A 16,428-nucleotide genomic window follows, 5' to 3' on the forward strand; every position below is an offset into this window, starting at 1 on the left:
TTCTCCATTCTTCAGAAAGGAGTACCGTACTAGTTTCTACTCAGAAGACACACTTGGTGATTTATTTCAGCTAAAATCTGTCTTCACAAAGGAGCTATAATTCCCAATGCAACGTAAGGCTTGGTTCCAATCATTGTGGGTTCATCAAATCTAGCCAGGAATTGTATAGACCCGAGTACATCAAGCACTATGTATACACATGGGCCAAGACTAAGTAGTTGGTATCAGAGGAGTGAAAATGGATTTGAATGTCTATGACAAAGTATCAAATACCACATGTTTTTTTTTCTCATTTTATTTTCCTTTAAATAAAACACTAATCTGCTACAAAATCACAATTGATAAAATTATTGATTAATGACACAAGAAAAACAGTATTCCAATGAGAATATTTTGTGTGGTTCGACCATACATGTAATTAACCAGTCCCAGATACGATTTTTATCTGACAGCTCCTTTTTGCAAATTTTGTTTTTCAATAAATCACTCTGATTTTCTATGGTGTACCATCGTTTATTAATGGATTTTAATTTTATGATACTTTTAAGGGTCAACATACTGTTCACTTGATGCCTGGCGACTGGTCAATTATATAAAACAAATTCATGATATTGCACAATTTGAATATAAAGAATATAACAGTTATGCTACCAAGCACGCACTGTGGTAGTAAAAGTATCAACATTAGCAAACATCCAACAAAAACAAGTCTAAGCGATATAATAATTTGACATGGAAACTTCACTTGTGAAATGCTAATACAGTCAAAACTCGCTATATAGAATTCTGTTATCTCGATGTTCTCGTTAGGTCAAACATTTAGGGAGTTGGACTAAGTTAGACGCTTCTTGAATTTCGTTTAAATGGGATGTTGGTTATCTTATAGTATTACCCATTGTCTCAACAATTCGATATAGCAAGTTTTGACTGTATTTTGTAAAATGTTATTAGTTTGTGAAATGTTATTAGTTTGAAATGTTTTTGTTTGTGAAATGTTATGACAAGAAATAAAAATGACAAAGTAATCAATATAAACACCATTTTGACTGTAAATTCTACAATGTACATGTGCAACTCCTTATTTCACATATAAGTATTCTTCCATATTCTGTTTACATGTCATTATGCCTCCCAAAACACATGCCATTATTCTACCACATACACACAGTCAAACAAAATCATTCTTCCATATATATTTATGTTTGTAATTTTATTCTTCCAAAAACACTTACCATCTTCAACATAACACATGTTAACATTTACCCACATACACATATATAGTTAAAGCATTAATCTGCGTGACCTATACCCCATTTAAAACTTGAGGTTTCCAATACTGGGCAGATCTGGCAGTTTCATGTCCTTGATCTTCTGTGGAATGTTCATGTCCTTCATGGCAGACATGGCCCGGGCTGGCGCTGCTGCAATGCCCGCCTGAAAACACAAGCCCATCATGCTGGATTACTACATGTTATAGAGGTTACGGGTAGGAACAACTTTTTGTAAAAATTAAGACTGTAAGGCTTGTAAAAAAGTATAAGTTTCATCATACCTTTAGGTCTAAGAAACATTTAATATAAAAATGTCACTTACACTCAATTTTATTTTCTTCCATAAAAAATATTCAAAACTAAATAGACATAAAAATATTTAAAAAAAAAACTATGTGGAAAGTTAGTGAAAAACATGACCAAGAATTGTTTTTAGCATTTTCTTTCGACATATCAAATTTGATTACAGGTTACTGCCAAATGCTTCAAATAGTTACATATAATGAAGTAAATGGAACTTGTATACAAAGTACAGCATTATTATATGAATAACATATAATTATCACAGAGTCAGTCAATATGAGGAACTGTAGCTGTCCGATAAAGTGATGCAATACACAAACACCAAAGTAACAAGCAAAGAATGCAAACCAACTGGAAAAAAGAAGCTCAACTCTTTTTGAAATGTGTACATAATCATGTAGCCTAATGGAAAAATAATGAAGTCTTTAGATGTTTAGAAAGAACCTTAATTTCACACCTGAAAACCAAAAATTGTACCGGTACATTATTTAATAACTCTTCAATTTTAAGATACTTTATTTATCATCATACAAAAAGAAATTAATGATCAACATAATAATTTGTCCTATGAGATGGCATTATTAATTTAAATATATTTATTTCAGTAAATCAGTAGTCAGCCATTTTGATTAAAATCAGGTGAGGCAGTAGATATAAAGAGTGGCTTGCCTAATTAGAGGGTAGTTTACAAAATATTATATAGACCACTAAGAAGTTAAAGGTTGTTAGCATGTACGTACACAAAATAAACGGTTAAAGGATCGCATCAAACCATTTATTTATGTTGGTACATACTGACAATCTATCACCATTATTTAGTCTACAACATTATACAATGTTACATTACCAAATCTTTGTTATCATACTATCAGCATTTATTCATCATAAATTGACAAAAACAACGTACTAAAGATTAATATACTTATAAATATTTGAAGATGTTATCAATTAGTGTTTATCCGCACCAAATCAATTGCATTCAGATTACAGGCACAAAAAAGACATTGTTGTTAGGTAATCAATAATCTTGCAGAGTTCGGAATTGAAGGTAGTTACTAGTTAGTACAAGACTAGCTAAGAAAAGCCATTCCGGACATGGCCAATGATTTCTGCACACATTACTTACTACATCTTCTTAATTTTCTCGCTCAAAGTCTTAATTATAGAAAGATCTATCAGCTCCTGAAATAACCATACAAACACATGCAAAGGTAAGTTTGCATAGTAAAGAAAATTTGTACCTCCTCAAACAATGCACCATGAAAAACCAAATGTCACCAAATGTCTTTGGTTGACAATGCACCATGAAAAACCAAATGTCACCAAATGTCTTTGGTTGACAATGCACCATGAAAAACCAAATGTCACCAAATGTCTTTGGTTGACAATGCACCATGAGAAACCAAATGTCACCAAATGTCTTTGGTTGACAATGCACCATGAAAAACCAAATGTCTTTGGTTGACCAACAGAGATCAAGCCTACTGATCTTTGAATAAGATTTAAGTGTTTTAAGCGTTTGATTTCAAATTTTAATAGCCGTTCCTATACAGACATTTGCTTGATAAGATTTTACAATAACCCAACGACAAACATTTTTTTCATGTCTTAGATTTTTAAGCAAGCCTATAATGCAGAATTTTTTCCAATCGGTATCTCAATTTAAAGTACACAAAAGTAAAAAGGAGAATTGTAAATATAGAGTTTAAATGTTAATAAATCTGCAATTATAATATTAGAATGCATTAGATGCAAGCTTGTCGATTTTTGAAACAAATGCTTCCAAATTTTTTATTATACAAGATAAATCATAAACACAAGAACTTCTGAGTCAAACTTAAAAGTATGATAATGGAAGTTCAAGGAGTATTTGTTACAATCAGAACATTTAGATCCAAGGCAGAGTAAATACGGCATTATATTGAAGAACACAGATCAGACGTGTGCTTTTCGAGCCTTCCTACTTACTACATATAATTCCCCTACCAATAAATCACGTTTTTTCTGACAAATAAAGATTAGAAAGCATTTTTTTTAAAACAAATCAGAAGACAGATCTTAGTGCTACATGAACTGCAACTCAACATCTACATATAAAGAGGAAAATAATGAATAATCAACAGTAAAACACATTTTAAACAAGAGATGTTTGTCAAACATTATGCCCCCTGAGCGCCAAGTTGCCAGAAATATTTGGACAATTGAATGAAATATGCATGGACTGAAATGACAGCTGATTTGTCATTGGATGCATATGAGGCAGGTCATCTACTGGTCATACCTAATCTTCATGTCAAGTTTGATGACCATAGGTCCGGGAATTGTTGAGTTATCACTCGGACAAGCTTTGGTCTTCCAACAGACCGACCGACATGTGCAAAGCAATTATATAACCCCTCTGCTTCGAAGGGGGGCATAATTAAACTAGATGTTCACTGAAAACTGATACTTCAACTCATGCATTTAGTGACATATAAATTTCTACTGTCTACTATATAAGAAAATAAAATATGGACAATCAGAAAACCTTTTTTCAGCTTACAGTCACACTGACCTTGACCTTTGACCCACTGACCTCAAAATCAATAGGGTTCATCTGCTGGTCATGACCAATAAGCCTACCTAGTATGAGGTCCCTGGGTCAAAGCGTTCTCAAGTTATTGATCGGAAACCGTTTTTCATGTTAAGGTCACACTGACCTTGACCTTTGACCTCAAAATCAATAGGGTTCATCTGCTGGTCATGACCAATACACCTACCAAGTATGAGGTTCCTGGGTCAAAGCGTTCTCAAGTTATTGATCGGAAACCGTTTTTCATGTAAAGGTCACACTGACCTTGACCTTTGACCCACTGACCTCAAAATCAATAGGGTTCATCTGCTGGTCATGACCAATAAGCCTACCTAGTATGAGGTCCCTGGGTCAAAGCGTTCTCAAGTTATTGATCGGAAACCGTTTTTCATGTTAAGGTCACACTGACCTTGACCTTTGACCCACTGACCTCAAAATCAATAGGGTTCATCTGCTGGTCATGACCAATACACCTACCAAGTATGAGGTTCCTGGGTCAAAGCGTTCTCAAGTTATTGATCGGAAACCGTTTTTCATGTAAAGGTCACACTGACCTTGACCTTTGACCCACTGACCTCAAAATCAATAGGGTTCATCTGCTGGTGATGACCAATACACATACCAAGTATGAGGTCCCTCGGTCAAAGCGTTCTCAAGTTATTGATCGGAAACCATTTGGTATTCCGACCGACCGACCGACAGACAGACAGACCGACCGACCGACCGACATGTGCAAAACAATATACCCCACTTTTTTCAAAAGGGGGCATAAATATAAATGAAGGTCTTTTACCGGGTACTTTACTAAAGGTTGCAGTTACATTTGCTATTTCCTGCGCTGATGCACAACATATGTGTTAATTGTGAGTTTATTTAATCTTTTCTACATGTGCAAATACAGCACAAGATGTTTGCATGTTTATTTCTATTATTCTCTGTTAAATCAATGTTTGGTGACCTTGAGCCTCTAACAATGCCATTTTTCCGTTGTGGCAATTATTCTTATGATTCGCTTAAAACCTGATGACGTCCAAATGTTAATACAATGATGTCCGTACCCAGTACGAATTTAAAGCATATTCTGTTGTATTGAAACCCACGCTCATTTGTGTGTCATAAAATTATCATTAATTATGCGACATTAAAAACAATATTTGCTCCAAAGTTGCAACTGCGCTGCACACTCTCACACATGGATACATAAACATGCACTATTCATTTATTGTTCTTAATTTGTTTTCACATCTCATCAATGCATGTGCCTCTAGTAGATAATGACATTAAGCCACAAAACAGTACTATGGTATTTGATAAATAGGTGGCCATATTGGACAAAGAAGTGATTAATATCCAAATTTCATGTACATGAACATATATCAAAAAGTTGTACTTTTGAGCATACAAGTTCAGTATTAAGGATTTAGTAAGTAAGTCTTTATTTTTTCACCTACTAAGGCACATCCAAAATGAGACTGACCCAAAATAAAAGCAAAATGCCCCAACATGTAAGTCACTCGACAAGCAAAGCTGAAAGTATGTGTGTTTGACACAATGACCAATATACCCGTACAACACGTAACATCTGTGGGTATGACTTACCTCTGACTTCTCCAGTTTGTTCTGTTCCTCTATGCGGGTGATGATCTCCGTCATGTTCGTCTCCAGCACCATTCCCCCCATTACCAGCTCGGCCAAGATGTAGTGAACCTGGAATACACAAATTACATGCAATAAACGCAGCACTGCAGTACAATTCCATACAATTACCTGAAATATGCCAGAGTTTTTATTTTAGCTCGTGCAACTAACAGACATTTTTTCCTGAAATTCATAGTAATTAACAGAAAAAAATTATAGAGACTATTTTATTTTACAGAATTTTGTCCTGAAATTTATTAAAGATCACTCTGGTCCAATAACTGATGTAAATATCCCTGGATATCATTGGATAATTATAATTATGTTTACATGTATATTCACAGGGTGTTTTGTCTGTACTTTTCACATAATACAGTACATTATTTTGACAAATTAATAATTACCTAAATTAACCAATAACCAGAAACATTATACAAAATGTAGGTGGAATATACCTTCAACATTACTTGTTCATTGTTCCACATCAATCAGCCTAAGTCTTCTATTAATATTCCCACATGTCTTACATGTATACCAAAGTACAAAGGCACAAAACAAGACAAACTCACAGGCAAAATACAATCTTCAGAAGCCTAAATTGTCATTCAGGCAAACTTCTTACAAGAAGTTACATTTTGCCTTAAGACGTTGAGTGCTGCAATGTATATTCACATACCTTGTCTACATGGAAGATAAGATCAAGCTCACAAACATTCTCAAAACACTTGTCCAGGGTCTCCACAAACACCTGTAAAGCATAGAAAACAAGAGATGTTAGTGAAACATTTATGCCCCCTTGGGAGCCAAATTGTTAGTAGGATTTGGACACTTAAATAAAATATGGACAATTTTTTCAGCTTACAGTCACACTGACCTTGACCTTTGACCCACTGACCTCAAAATCAATAGGGTTCATCTGCTGGTCATGACCAATAAGCCTACCTAGTATGAGGTCCCTGGGTCAAAGCGTTCTCAAGTTATTGATCGGAAACCGTTTTTCATGTTAAGGTCACACTGACCTTGACCTTTGACCCACTGACCTCAAAATCAATAGGGTTCATCTGCTGGTCATGACCAATACACCTACCAAGTATGAGGTCCCTGGGTCAAAGCGTTCTCAAGTTATTGATCGGAAACCGTTTTTCATGTAAAGGTCACACTGACCTTGACCTTTGACCCACTGACCTCAAAATCAATAGGGTTCATGTGCTGGTCATGACCAATAAGCCTACCTAGTATGAGGTCCCTGGGTCAAAGCGTTCTCAAGTTATTGATCGGAAACCGTTTTTCATGTTAAGGTCACACTGACCTTGACCTTTGACCCACTGACCTCAAAATCAATAGGGTTCATCTGCTGGTCATGACCAATACACCTACCAAGTATGAGGTTTCTGGGTCAAAGCGTTCTCAAGTTATTGATCGGAAACCGTTTTTCATGTAAAGGTCACACTGACCTTGACCTTTGACCCACTGACCTCAAAATCAATAGGGTTCATCTGCTGGTCATGACCAATAAGCCTACCTAGTATGAGGTCCCTGGGTCAAAGCGTTCTCAAGTTATTGATCGGAAACCGTTTTTCATGTTAAGGTCACACTGACCTTGACCTTTGACCCACTGACCTCAAAATCAATAGGGTTCATCTGCTGGTCATGACCAATACACCTACCAAGTATGAGGTCCCTGGGTCAAAGCGTTCTCAAGTTATTGATCGGAAACCGTTTTTCATGTAAAGGTCACACTGACCTTGACCTTTGACCCACTGACCTCAAAATCAATAGGGTTCATCTGCTGGCCATGACCAATACACCTACCAAGTATGAGGTCCCTGGGTCAAAGCGTTCTCAAGTTATTGATCGGAAACCGTTTTTCATGTAAAGGTCACACTGACCTTGACCTTTGACCCACTGACCTCAAAATCAATAGGGTTCATCTGCTGGTCATGACCAATACACCTACCAAGTATGAGGTCCCTAGGTCAAAGCGCTCTCAAGTTATTGATCGGAAACCATTTGGTATTCCGACCGACCGACAGACAGACAGACAGACAGACAGACCGACCGACATGTGCAAAACAATATACCCCACTTTTTTCAAAAGGGGGCATAAATATGGACAATCAGAAAACCTTTTTTCAGCTTACAGTCACACTGACCTTGACCTTTGACCCACTGACCTCAAAATCAATAGGGTTCATCTGCTGGTCATGACCAATAAGCCTACCTAGTATGAGGTCAGTGGGTCAAAGCGTTCTCAAGTTATTGATCGGAAACCGTTTTTCATGTTAAGGTCACACTGACCTTGACCTTTGACCCACTGACCTCAAAATCAATAGGGTTCATCTGCTGGTCATGACCAATAAGCCTACCTAGTATGAGGTCCCTGGGTCAAAGCGTTCTCAAGTTATTGATCGGAAACCGTTTTTCATGTTAAGGTCACACTGACCTTGACCTTTGACCCACTGACCTCAAAATCAATAGGGTTCATCTGCTGGTCATGACCAATACACCTACCAAGTATGAGGTTCCTGGGTCAAAGCGTTCTCAAGTTATTGATCGGAAACCGTTTTTCATGTAAAGGTCACACTGACCTTGACCTTTGACCCACTGACCTCAAAATCAATAGGGTTCATCTGCTGGTGATAACCAATACACATACCAAGTATGAGGTCCCTCGGTCAAAGCGTTCTCAAGTTATTGATCGGAAACCATTTGGTATTCCGACCGACCGACAGACAGACAGACAGACCGACCGACATGTGCAAAACAATATACCCCACTTTTTTCAAAAGGGGGCATAATAATTGTGCACAGCTATACATGTACCAATTTTAACTATTAATTAAATTAATAAATTTAATTAAAGCCATTTTAAATATTCTAAATCATTAATTTCATTTTTATAATTAACTTGCTGAAAGTTTGCAAAAATGCTGTTTTAGCTGATACAACAGCTTTTAAATCAAATATCAATATCAAAATGATCTTTTTTGTTGTTACATGTAGTTATTTCCTACCAATGGATACTCCTACAAGCATTCTAAACCAAAAGGTGGACACATTTCAAGCCTGTCAAATCCTCTTTGCCACTTTTCAAACTACATGTTTGGGTCTCAATCTTATAAAAGTTTTGACTGTTTGAAATGTTTTTGTAGTCTTTTTGTTGTATCTTTTATTTCTTTGCGAAAAGAATATCAGAATATCAAAGAACTATGAAATTTATTCATATTTGTAAATTTTACCAATACTTTGGTAATGAAAAATCCATTTGGAAATGTGAAGGGTCCCATTTTCAGCCACAAATTAAGTATTAAACTAGAAATGTGTCCATAGGACACGGATGCCCCCACTTCGATTTTTTGTCACAGAAAATAAGCCATAATGATTATTCAGGATAATCTGCACAAGGGCAAATCCTTTTCAAAAATTAGATCGGATAAGATATTTTTTAAGTATTGTTGGGAAATAAAGGGCCCTAACTCCTAAATGATTAAAGCGATTTCCATGGCTATCGAACTTGATCAAGGTATTATGGTCACAAACATGTGTTAAAAGTTTGGTGAGGATTGGACAAACAGTTTTCAAGAATTAGATCGGAAACAATCTTCGGGACGTATTTTTCAAGTCTTTTTTTGCAAATAAAGGGCCGTAACTCCTAAATGACAAAAGCGATTTCCATGGCTATCGAACTTGATCAAGATATTATGGTCACAATCATGTATGTAAAGTTTGGTGAGGATTGGACACATACTTTTCAAGAATTAGATTGGAAACATATATTTTTGAAGCATTTTTGGCAAAAAAGGGCCGTAACTCCTAAATGACTAAAGCGATTTCCATGACTATCGAACTTGATCAAGATATTATGGTCACAAACATGTGTTTAAAGTTTGGTGAGGATTGGACAAACGGTTTTCAAGAATTAGATCGGAAACAATCTTCGGGACGTACGTACGTACAGACAGACAGACGTACGTACGGACAAGGGCAACCCTATATGCCGCCACTTTGTGGGGGCATAAAAACACTGAACAATCTTAAACTCTTTAGCTCCAAGTACATGCAGAAAATATGAAGTAATCATTGCCTTATTTATCAGACACTATAACAAGAGTGGCAGACCTGTATGAGGTCCAGGATCCCCAGCTCACTCTCGGAGGAATCCACACAAAACACGAAGTACAGCGTGGCGTAGTGCCTGTAGATGATCTTGAAGTCTGAGCCACCGATCAGCCTGTAACATGGAGTGTATAATGCTAGATAATTTATTTATATAATATTTAACATTCACATTGCCAAACCAGTTGTTTTTGTACAACAAAAAGTTGCAGATAAAAAGAGACTGCATTTTTAACACTTTTGAGTATGACTGGTGCAATATTCAATTAAGTTTTAAAAAGAAATACACAACTAAAACAGTTCATGTTTTTTACAACATAAATATTAACATTTTTTGTTTTTATAGCCGCTGTTTAACTGTCCTCCCAAAGTATATAGTTATCTGAATTTGAATGTAAGGTGGAAATTCCCAATAAATAAATTTAAATTGGCAGTAAGTTGTAGACAATTTTTCGAATTTTTAACCTTTACATGCACAAATATGTAGAGTACTGGTCTTCTTCCCAAAAAAGCAAACACAAAATCCCTACACTGTCATGTTAAGGCTTACAACATCTTAAAAAAACATTTTCGAACATGCCACTCATTTAATTCAAGCTAAATGGATTTAATAGCATGAATGTGAAACGTTTAACATACGTTCCACCCTCCAGGAAATTGCACACATTGTCGTCTCTCTTGGATACTAGGTGGAAAGTTTCACGGACTATCTGCTGCTGCATATCCTCGGGCTGAAAAATTGTGAAAATTTTAATACAAGGTTTAAAAACAGTAGTTGTTTCCATATTGCAAAACAAGCACTTCCCAAATAGGCTAACTAGAACTAAACATGTGGTTCTGTGACAGTGTATCACTAATAGACTAATGGCAATTTGGTTCCAAACTGATGAGTTTTCTGGATTCAGGGTGTAATTGGAGGAAGGCCTAAAGATCCCAAACGTTAAACTCAGACATGCACCTACCATAGTTAATAAAAAGCCCACACTGCTCATTGCAGATTGTAAGAAGAACTCCTGATTCAATTGATGTGCTGTACCACAAACCTCAGTTTATTATCCCATTCACATTGATTACATTTCCTAGATCGAATATTCATAACAAAATAATGTGTCTATTTTGTGTTAGCAATATAAGTTAAATGTCTTAAATCTCCTTTTTAGCAATGTAATATTACTTTTCAGTTACATTGTTTTTTCTCGTAAAAAGCATCTAAAAAACAAAGACACCAATACATTAAAAACAATCAAAATTGTCATGGTACATGTATATTGTAGTCCAAATAATTGGACGTTGACGGATTTTTATTTTATTTTTGATATGGCAAATCCTTCACGTACAAATTGTTTAGTATCAAAAGTGGGTAGTTGTTCCGATCAGGATTCCAGGTTAAAGCATATAGCGTCAATAAAATATCATAAAAACAAGAAATATTACCAGATAATGTTATTTTTATTAGTTCCGTACACAAAAAATAAATATCCAACTTAAAATAATGAGTTTGACGGCTTTTCTTCATTTCATTCTGTCAAAACATAACGATATACACATGAAGGGCACCTGCAAGGCTTCAGGGCACAGTTTTAAATCGCTCCGAACATTTCGACCATGGCCGAGTTGTTACGATTGTAGAACAAGGTCTATCTCGATGCTTTGTCGGAGGCCGCCGAGTTATTACGATTGTATCGAGTTGTTCCCCTTCGCATAATTGTTGTCTGTGTCAGTCAACTTACGTTTTATTGGCAAGGTAAACAACTTGTTTTAATGCATTAAATGCTTGTTTAGTGCAAAATAATATTTCACTTACATGGTGAAATATGAATATAACTCTATATGATCAATTTCAACCATAAAATACTTCACTTTAAACAATTTCATTAAAACACCCCCGTTTTTTGCACATTCCCGTTTAGATGTTAGGGATTGGAAGAATCCCGTATAACACGTCTATTATTTTAGACTAATGTATATTGATGACAAAACTGAAAATCTATGACAAAATAGCATATTCATGAATGGCACTTTATTGCTACATTAGCTAAATCTTAAGAGGTCAATGCCCCTCAAGAAAATAATAATAAAGGGGATTTTATTACTTGGGTAAGGGAAATATATATATATATATATATATATATATATATATATATATATTCAGGCTAAAACGACATTGTCTGCTCATTAAACAAATACACAAGAAGCTGTCAAATGATAATGAAAAGGCTCTGGGGAAGATAAAATGGCAGCACAGCGCTTTTTTGGCAGACAAAAGGTCAGGTGTGCTAAATTAAAAAACAATAATGGGTCTGACCTACATATGATAAACAACTTGACATTAATCCCCGCAATCCAAAAATTTGTACCTGATTCTCAGAAAACAAGTGCTAAGAATTATACTTGGAATAGGTGGAGCTGTCTAACAGTGTTGTCACGGTGCCACATAAGTCGTTACTTTACACATTATTACAGCCTCAGTAATGTATTAAGAAGTTAAAGACTCGAACTCCGGACCCTTTCATTCAAGTCATAGGCACTTGCAAAATAGCAATCGGCTCGGATTACTCATCTGACCTGTGCAAATAAAACAGTTTCGTGACATTAAATATAGCCTATCCGAAAAATACTGTCCGAAGATAACATGCATGTTTTATTTAAAAGAATATACGTACATAATACTGATAGAACCTCGACATTCGTGGCTTTCCATGATTATTGAATACTAAAATTGCCTTAATCATGGTTAATTATTTTGTAGACACTTGATTTATCTAAAAATGGAAAAGAAATGTTATCTTTGTACTCGCCATTTGTTGAAATGTTATAATGTTGTAAAATTAGCGAAATCTACTATAGAACGGTCTCCGGTCTCCAGTTCTTGGTAATAATAGGTTTTCAGTGCCCCGCTAAGGATTTGAAAAGGGCATGGATGAGGCTATTGCAAGGGTCAATGCTTAATTCAAACTGTGCACGTGGTGTAACTACTTTCAAATCTAAAAGTTTGTGATGAATACCTTAGCGTCTAGGCTTTATTTAAGTGACACAATTGTGTATATTTTTATACTTATTTCTGAAAAATGACTTAACGATATGTCTAATAAATATTGAATATACTGCATAATCAACAAAGGCAGCACAAGAAAACAAAAGGGCACAGTGGGGCATAGTTAAAAGGCAGCAAGGTGCTGGGAAAGGTCAACCCTCCGACCCCCGGCCCCCCATCCGACATTGTTATTTAGGCCTAGCTGGAGCACAACCGTTTGGTAGTTTTAATAATTTAAATCGCACACACCCTATATTCTACGCGATATCATGGATCTATAAACCATATAGACCTGGTTTATAGGTCCGTGGCGATATACAATATTACTAAAATGAGAAGCACTATGTACAAAATAAAGCAAGAAATTCATTATCATGTTTTATAACCGGTTAGTCCAAGCTTCTTAGTGACTCCCCTTTATGGAACGCAAAATCCGAACATAAACTAAAATATTGGAAGAAGTTTTCAAATAACTTTATAACTCTGTAAGTTAAAGAGCGCTCCAATCGAATTAATGATAAAACTAGTTGAAAGCTATGCATGAACAAATCATTTCATGAAAAATACACGTTATTTCGATAATTGTATTATTTCATATACCCATGCCAAGAAATACCAGCCATTTTTTCCACTTTTCATTTCTAACAGATGTTAATGAAAATGGTATGCTTAAACAACGTTTTATTTGGAATGTAAATGTAACCTATATAGCAGTATATATGAATCTGGCCGTTTCATAGGTGGAATTATATTTCGGGGTATGCTTAACTAAGCATGTGATTATTGATTTTACAATGTCAGATTTATTGATTCCGCATTTATAACAAATTATTAATTTTTGTTTTTCACTGTAAAAGTATTGAATTCGTAAGTATACACAATGAAAAATACAAACGAAACTTGAAAAAAATACATCATATTGGCGAAACTAAATCTTCGAATGTTGATTTTACTTCAATTTTGGTCACATCATCATGAACACATTCAGAGGCGTTTTAAATGCATTTTCGTATAACAGCTTGCGATTTGTTTTTGCAAATGTTTCAATTAAGAAAATTACTCAGTTTTGTGTTCAGTTGGCATTGTCTTCATTCCGTGAACGGGGAAAGAACATAGTATGCAGCGCCCTTATAGTCCCCCCCCCCCCCAATAATATTATGATGACTCCCCACTATCGTTACTGTAAATATAACCCCACCGAACAGAACCGACTCTGTGATGTTGTTGTTTAAATAAATATATTTATTTATGTCAACATGTTTGGTCAATTAATATATAGTAATGCCGCAGCTATTGCTGTTAATACTGCCACTTCTGCTATTGCTATTGTCACTGTCACTGCAGGCATACAGGGTTTTCCAACAACAACAACAATTACCTTTATTTGTCATGGTAACATTTGTTACAACAGAATAAAAAATTCAATAAAGCATCGGTAATCAAAGATGGTATCGAAGTGAAATTATTACGAAGTATTATAATGTTAACATGTACAACTGAAATAAAGCTCCTTCTTAATCGAAAATTGTATAGGATTTCTTGGCATGAATCGGCCATCTATTTGTGTTCTATGCATATTAAAATTTTCCACTCCGAATGGTCAGTATAATGGTACCAGTTCTTTATTTGCTCACATGTTGTAATAAAATGTATGCTCTTTTTTGTTTTGTTCCAACATGCTCAATTATTTCGCCCAAAACGTGGAGCTATTGTTCTCTTTTAACTGTGTTTTGTAAAACCGAAATTCAACAATGTCACCACTGCATGATAACCGCTATGTCCGTCTCTCTGCCCCGGTTCAGTGTTTCTTCCCTCCTGTCCGCTCAATATAACATTTTCAACCGCTGAGAGGATTGCAAATACCAGTAACTAATTGCCACAACTGTTCCGAACACATTTTCAAATCACAGGGACGAGCATAGTGTTCCAGCCATGTCACAACAACGTCAATGTCAAAATATAAGACACAAATATTCACCCGCGACACCAGGACGACATGCACTGCGCATTACACAGCTATTTTGCTTCGATAACACCCTAGTTACTTTTCAGAGTCAAAGGTCAGCATGATCGCCATTTTTATGAGTCAACTCTGTAACCCTGGGATACTTGGTACTTGAGTTCAATATATCAAGACCACGAAAGAGTGCCGAGAGCTTACGCTTTCTTAAAGCCACGTCCGGTACATACTGCCTTTTTATGTTACATTTATTAGTCATTCTTGTGTCCTTCAACCGATTCGGAAGTAAGTATTTTAAAATAACTTGACACAAATGCTAACCGCATTTTTAAATAATTTGGAAGGCGATCACTCAATTACGAAAGTCTATAAGGACGTCTGAAAAACAACAACAACTAAACTAGTAATAATGCCAAAAAGCGTATTTCTAAAATGTTTTATAATGCTAAATGGTTATTATTTCACTAAAAGGCTTTTTAACGTGTATGACAAGGCTTTATTATGTGAAAAGGCGTTATTACCACTTTAAAAATGCTTTATTACGAGTTTTAAATGACGTTTTTATGCCAATTAAATACAGGCGTTCGTTGTCTGTGTCCGCTTCGGTGGGTTGACTTTAGGGAACTTGGCGCAAATATTCAGCAGATTGAGACTTCAAGGTCTATGTCAAACTTCGAGAAAAAAAGGCCATGTTTCTTGTCTTGTCCAAAACTGTAGGTCATTCGTCAGGACAAAAGATACTTTGAATGGTTACTGAGTATTTTTCAAAATATCCATAGATGCTGGTGCTGCTGCTGGTGCTGCTGCTACTGATGATCATCGTCATGATCATGATGATTTGACCGAGATTTGGGCCAAGAAAAGGCGACCTTACTGAGCTGTTCATGTACGTGAAATGACTACAAGTTCATTCGTTTTAAAAGCATTTCTGTAACGTATTATGAATACTTGTAGCATTTTTTTCATAATCAGCTCGAATGAAATCATTCAGGACTGTGACTGGACATATTGAATATACTATTTACCCGATTTCATAATGAATAAAATACCAGCGGTTATGCATAAATAGAAACTGCATATATATGTATATACATGTACATACTTATATATTACGTTTTTACTTGGTTAAACCGGCGCATTTATTATACAAGTGCACACAAACAAATTTTGTACAGCGAACAGTTTTATTTTTCAAAAGACACACTTATTTATTATTATTAGTTTTAAACGAAAACATTAACAAAAGCATTATCATAAGTATTAGTACAACAAATATAAATTTCCATGGAGATACAGCATAACAATAGTCATTATAAATGAACATGTACAATAAAAACAAAATAGCGTAAAACTTCTAATTTTACACATTTTCTTTTCACAATTCTTTCTCATTTGCTTAATCTGACTGTTTTAATTAATGAATTAATCAAGTATAGCACATTTCTGATACAATAAATCCCCGCTTCTATATATGAGAATCTTTGATATATATTTTTGTAATGCTTTAGCGAGATTCGTTCCGAAACTAGGTTGT

General features: G+C 35.4%; 1 protein-coding gene across 3 annotated transcripts; it reads right to left on the minus strand.

Moving 5' to 3' along the window:
- Positions 1-286: 286 nt before the first annotated feature.
- LOC128218535 (AP-3 complex subunit sigma-1-like) lies at positions 287-12,727 on the minus strand. 3 transcript variants are annotated; one of them, XM_052926224.1, is made up of 7 exons: positions 12,564-12,727; positions 10,540-10,631; positions 9,904-10,015; positions 6,461-6,532; positions 5,746-5,853; positions 3,543-3,578; positions 287-1,434 (listed from the first exon to the last, which is right to left on the minus strand). In XM_052926224.1, the coding sequence occupies exons 1-7, from the start codon at positions 12,630-12,632 to the stop codon at positions 1,315-1,317; spliced, it is 609 nt and encodes a 202-aa protein (XP_052782184.1). In that variant the 5' UTR covers positions 12,633-12,727; the 3' UTR covers positions 287-1,314. The 3 variants fall into 3 exon arrangements, with proteins under 3 accessions (XP_052782184.1, XP_052782192.1, XP_052782201.1); XM_052926241.1 differs by lacking the exon at positions 3,543-3,578 and adding an exon at positions 2,701-2,756 and having other exon boundaries at positions 1,295-1,434; XM_052926232.1 differs by lacking the exon at positions 3,543-3,578.
- Positions 12,728-16,428: the final 3,701 nt, after the last annotated feature.

The sequence above is a fragment of the Mya arenaria genome, chromosome 2 (assembly GCF_026914265.1).
Source record: "Mya arenaria isolate MELC-2E11 chromosome 2, ASM2691426v1".
Lineage (NCBI taxonomy): Eukaryota > Metazoa > Mollusca > Bivalvia > Myida > Myidae > Mya > Mya arenaria.

Bases quoted from the DNA above. Each gene is read 5' to 3' on its own strand.
- LOC128218535 (XM_052926224.1), bottom strand. From the start codon at position 12,632: ATGATTAAGGCAATTTTAGTATTCAATAATCATGGAAAGCCACGAATG. The intron at 10,632-12,563 runs GTACGTATATTC...ACAATTTTTCAG, and splicing joins CGAGGTTCTATCAGTATTAT to CCCGAGGATATGCAGCAGCA. The intron at 3,579-5,745 runs GTAAGTCATACC...TTTATTTGTCAG, and splicing joins ACAAACTGGAGAAGTCAGAG to AAAAAACGTGATTTATTGGT.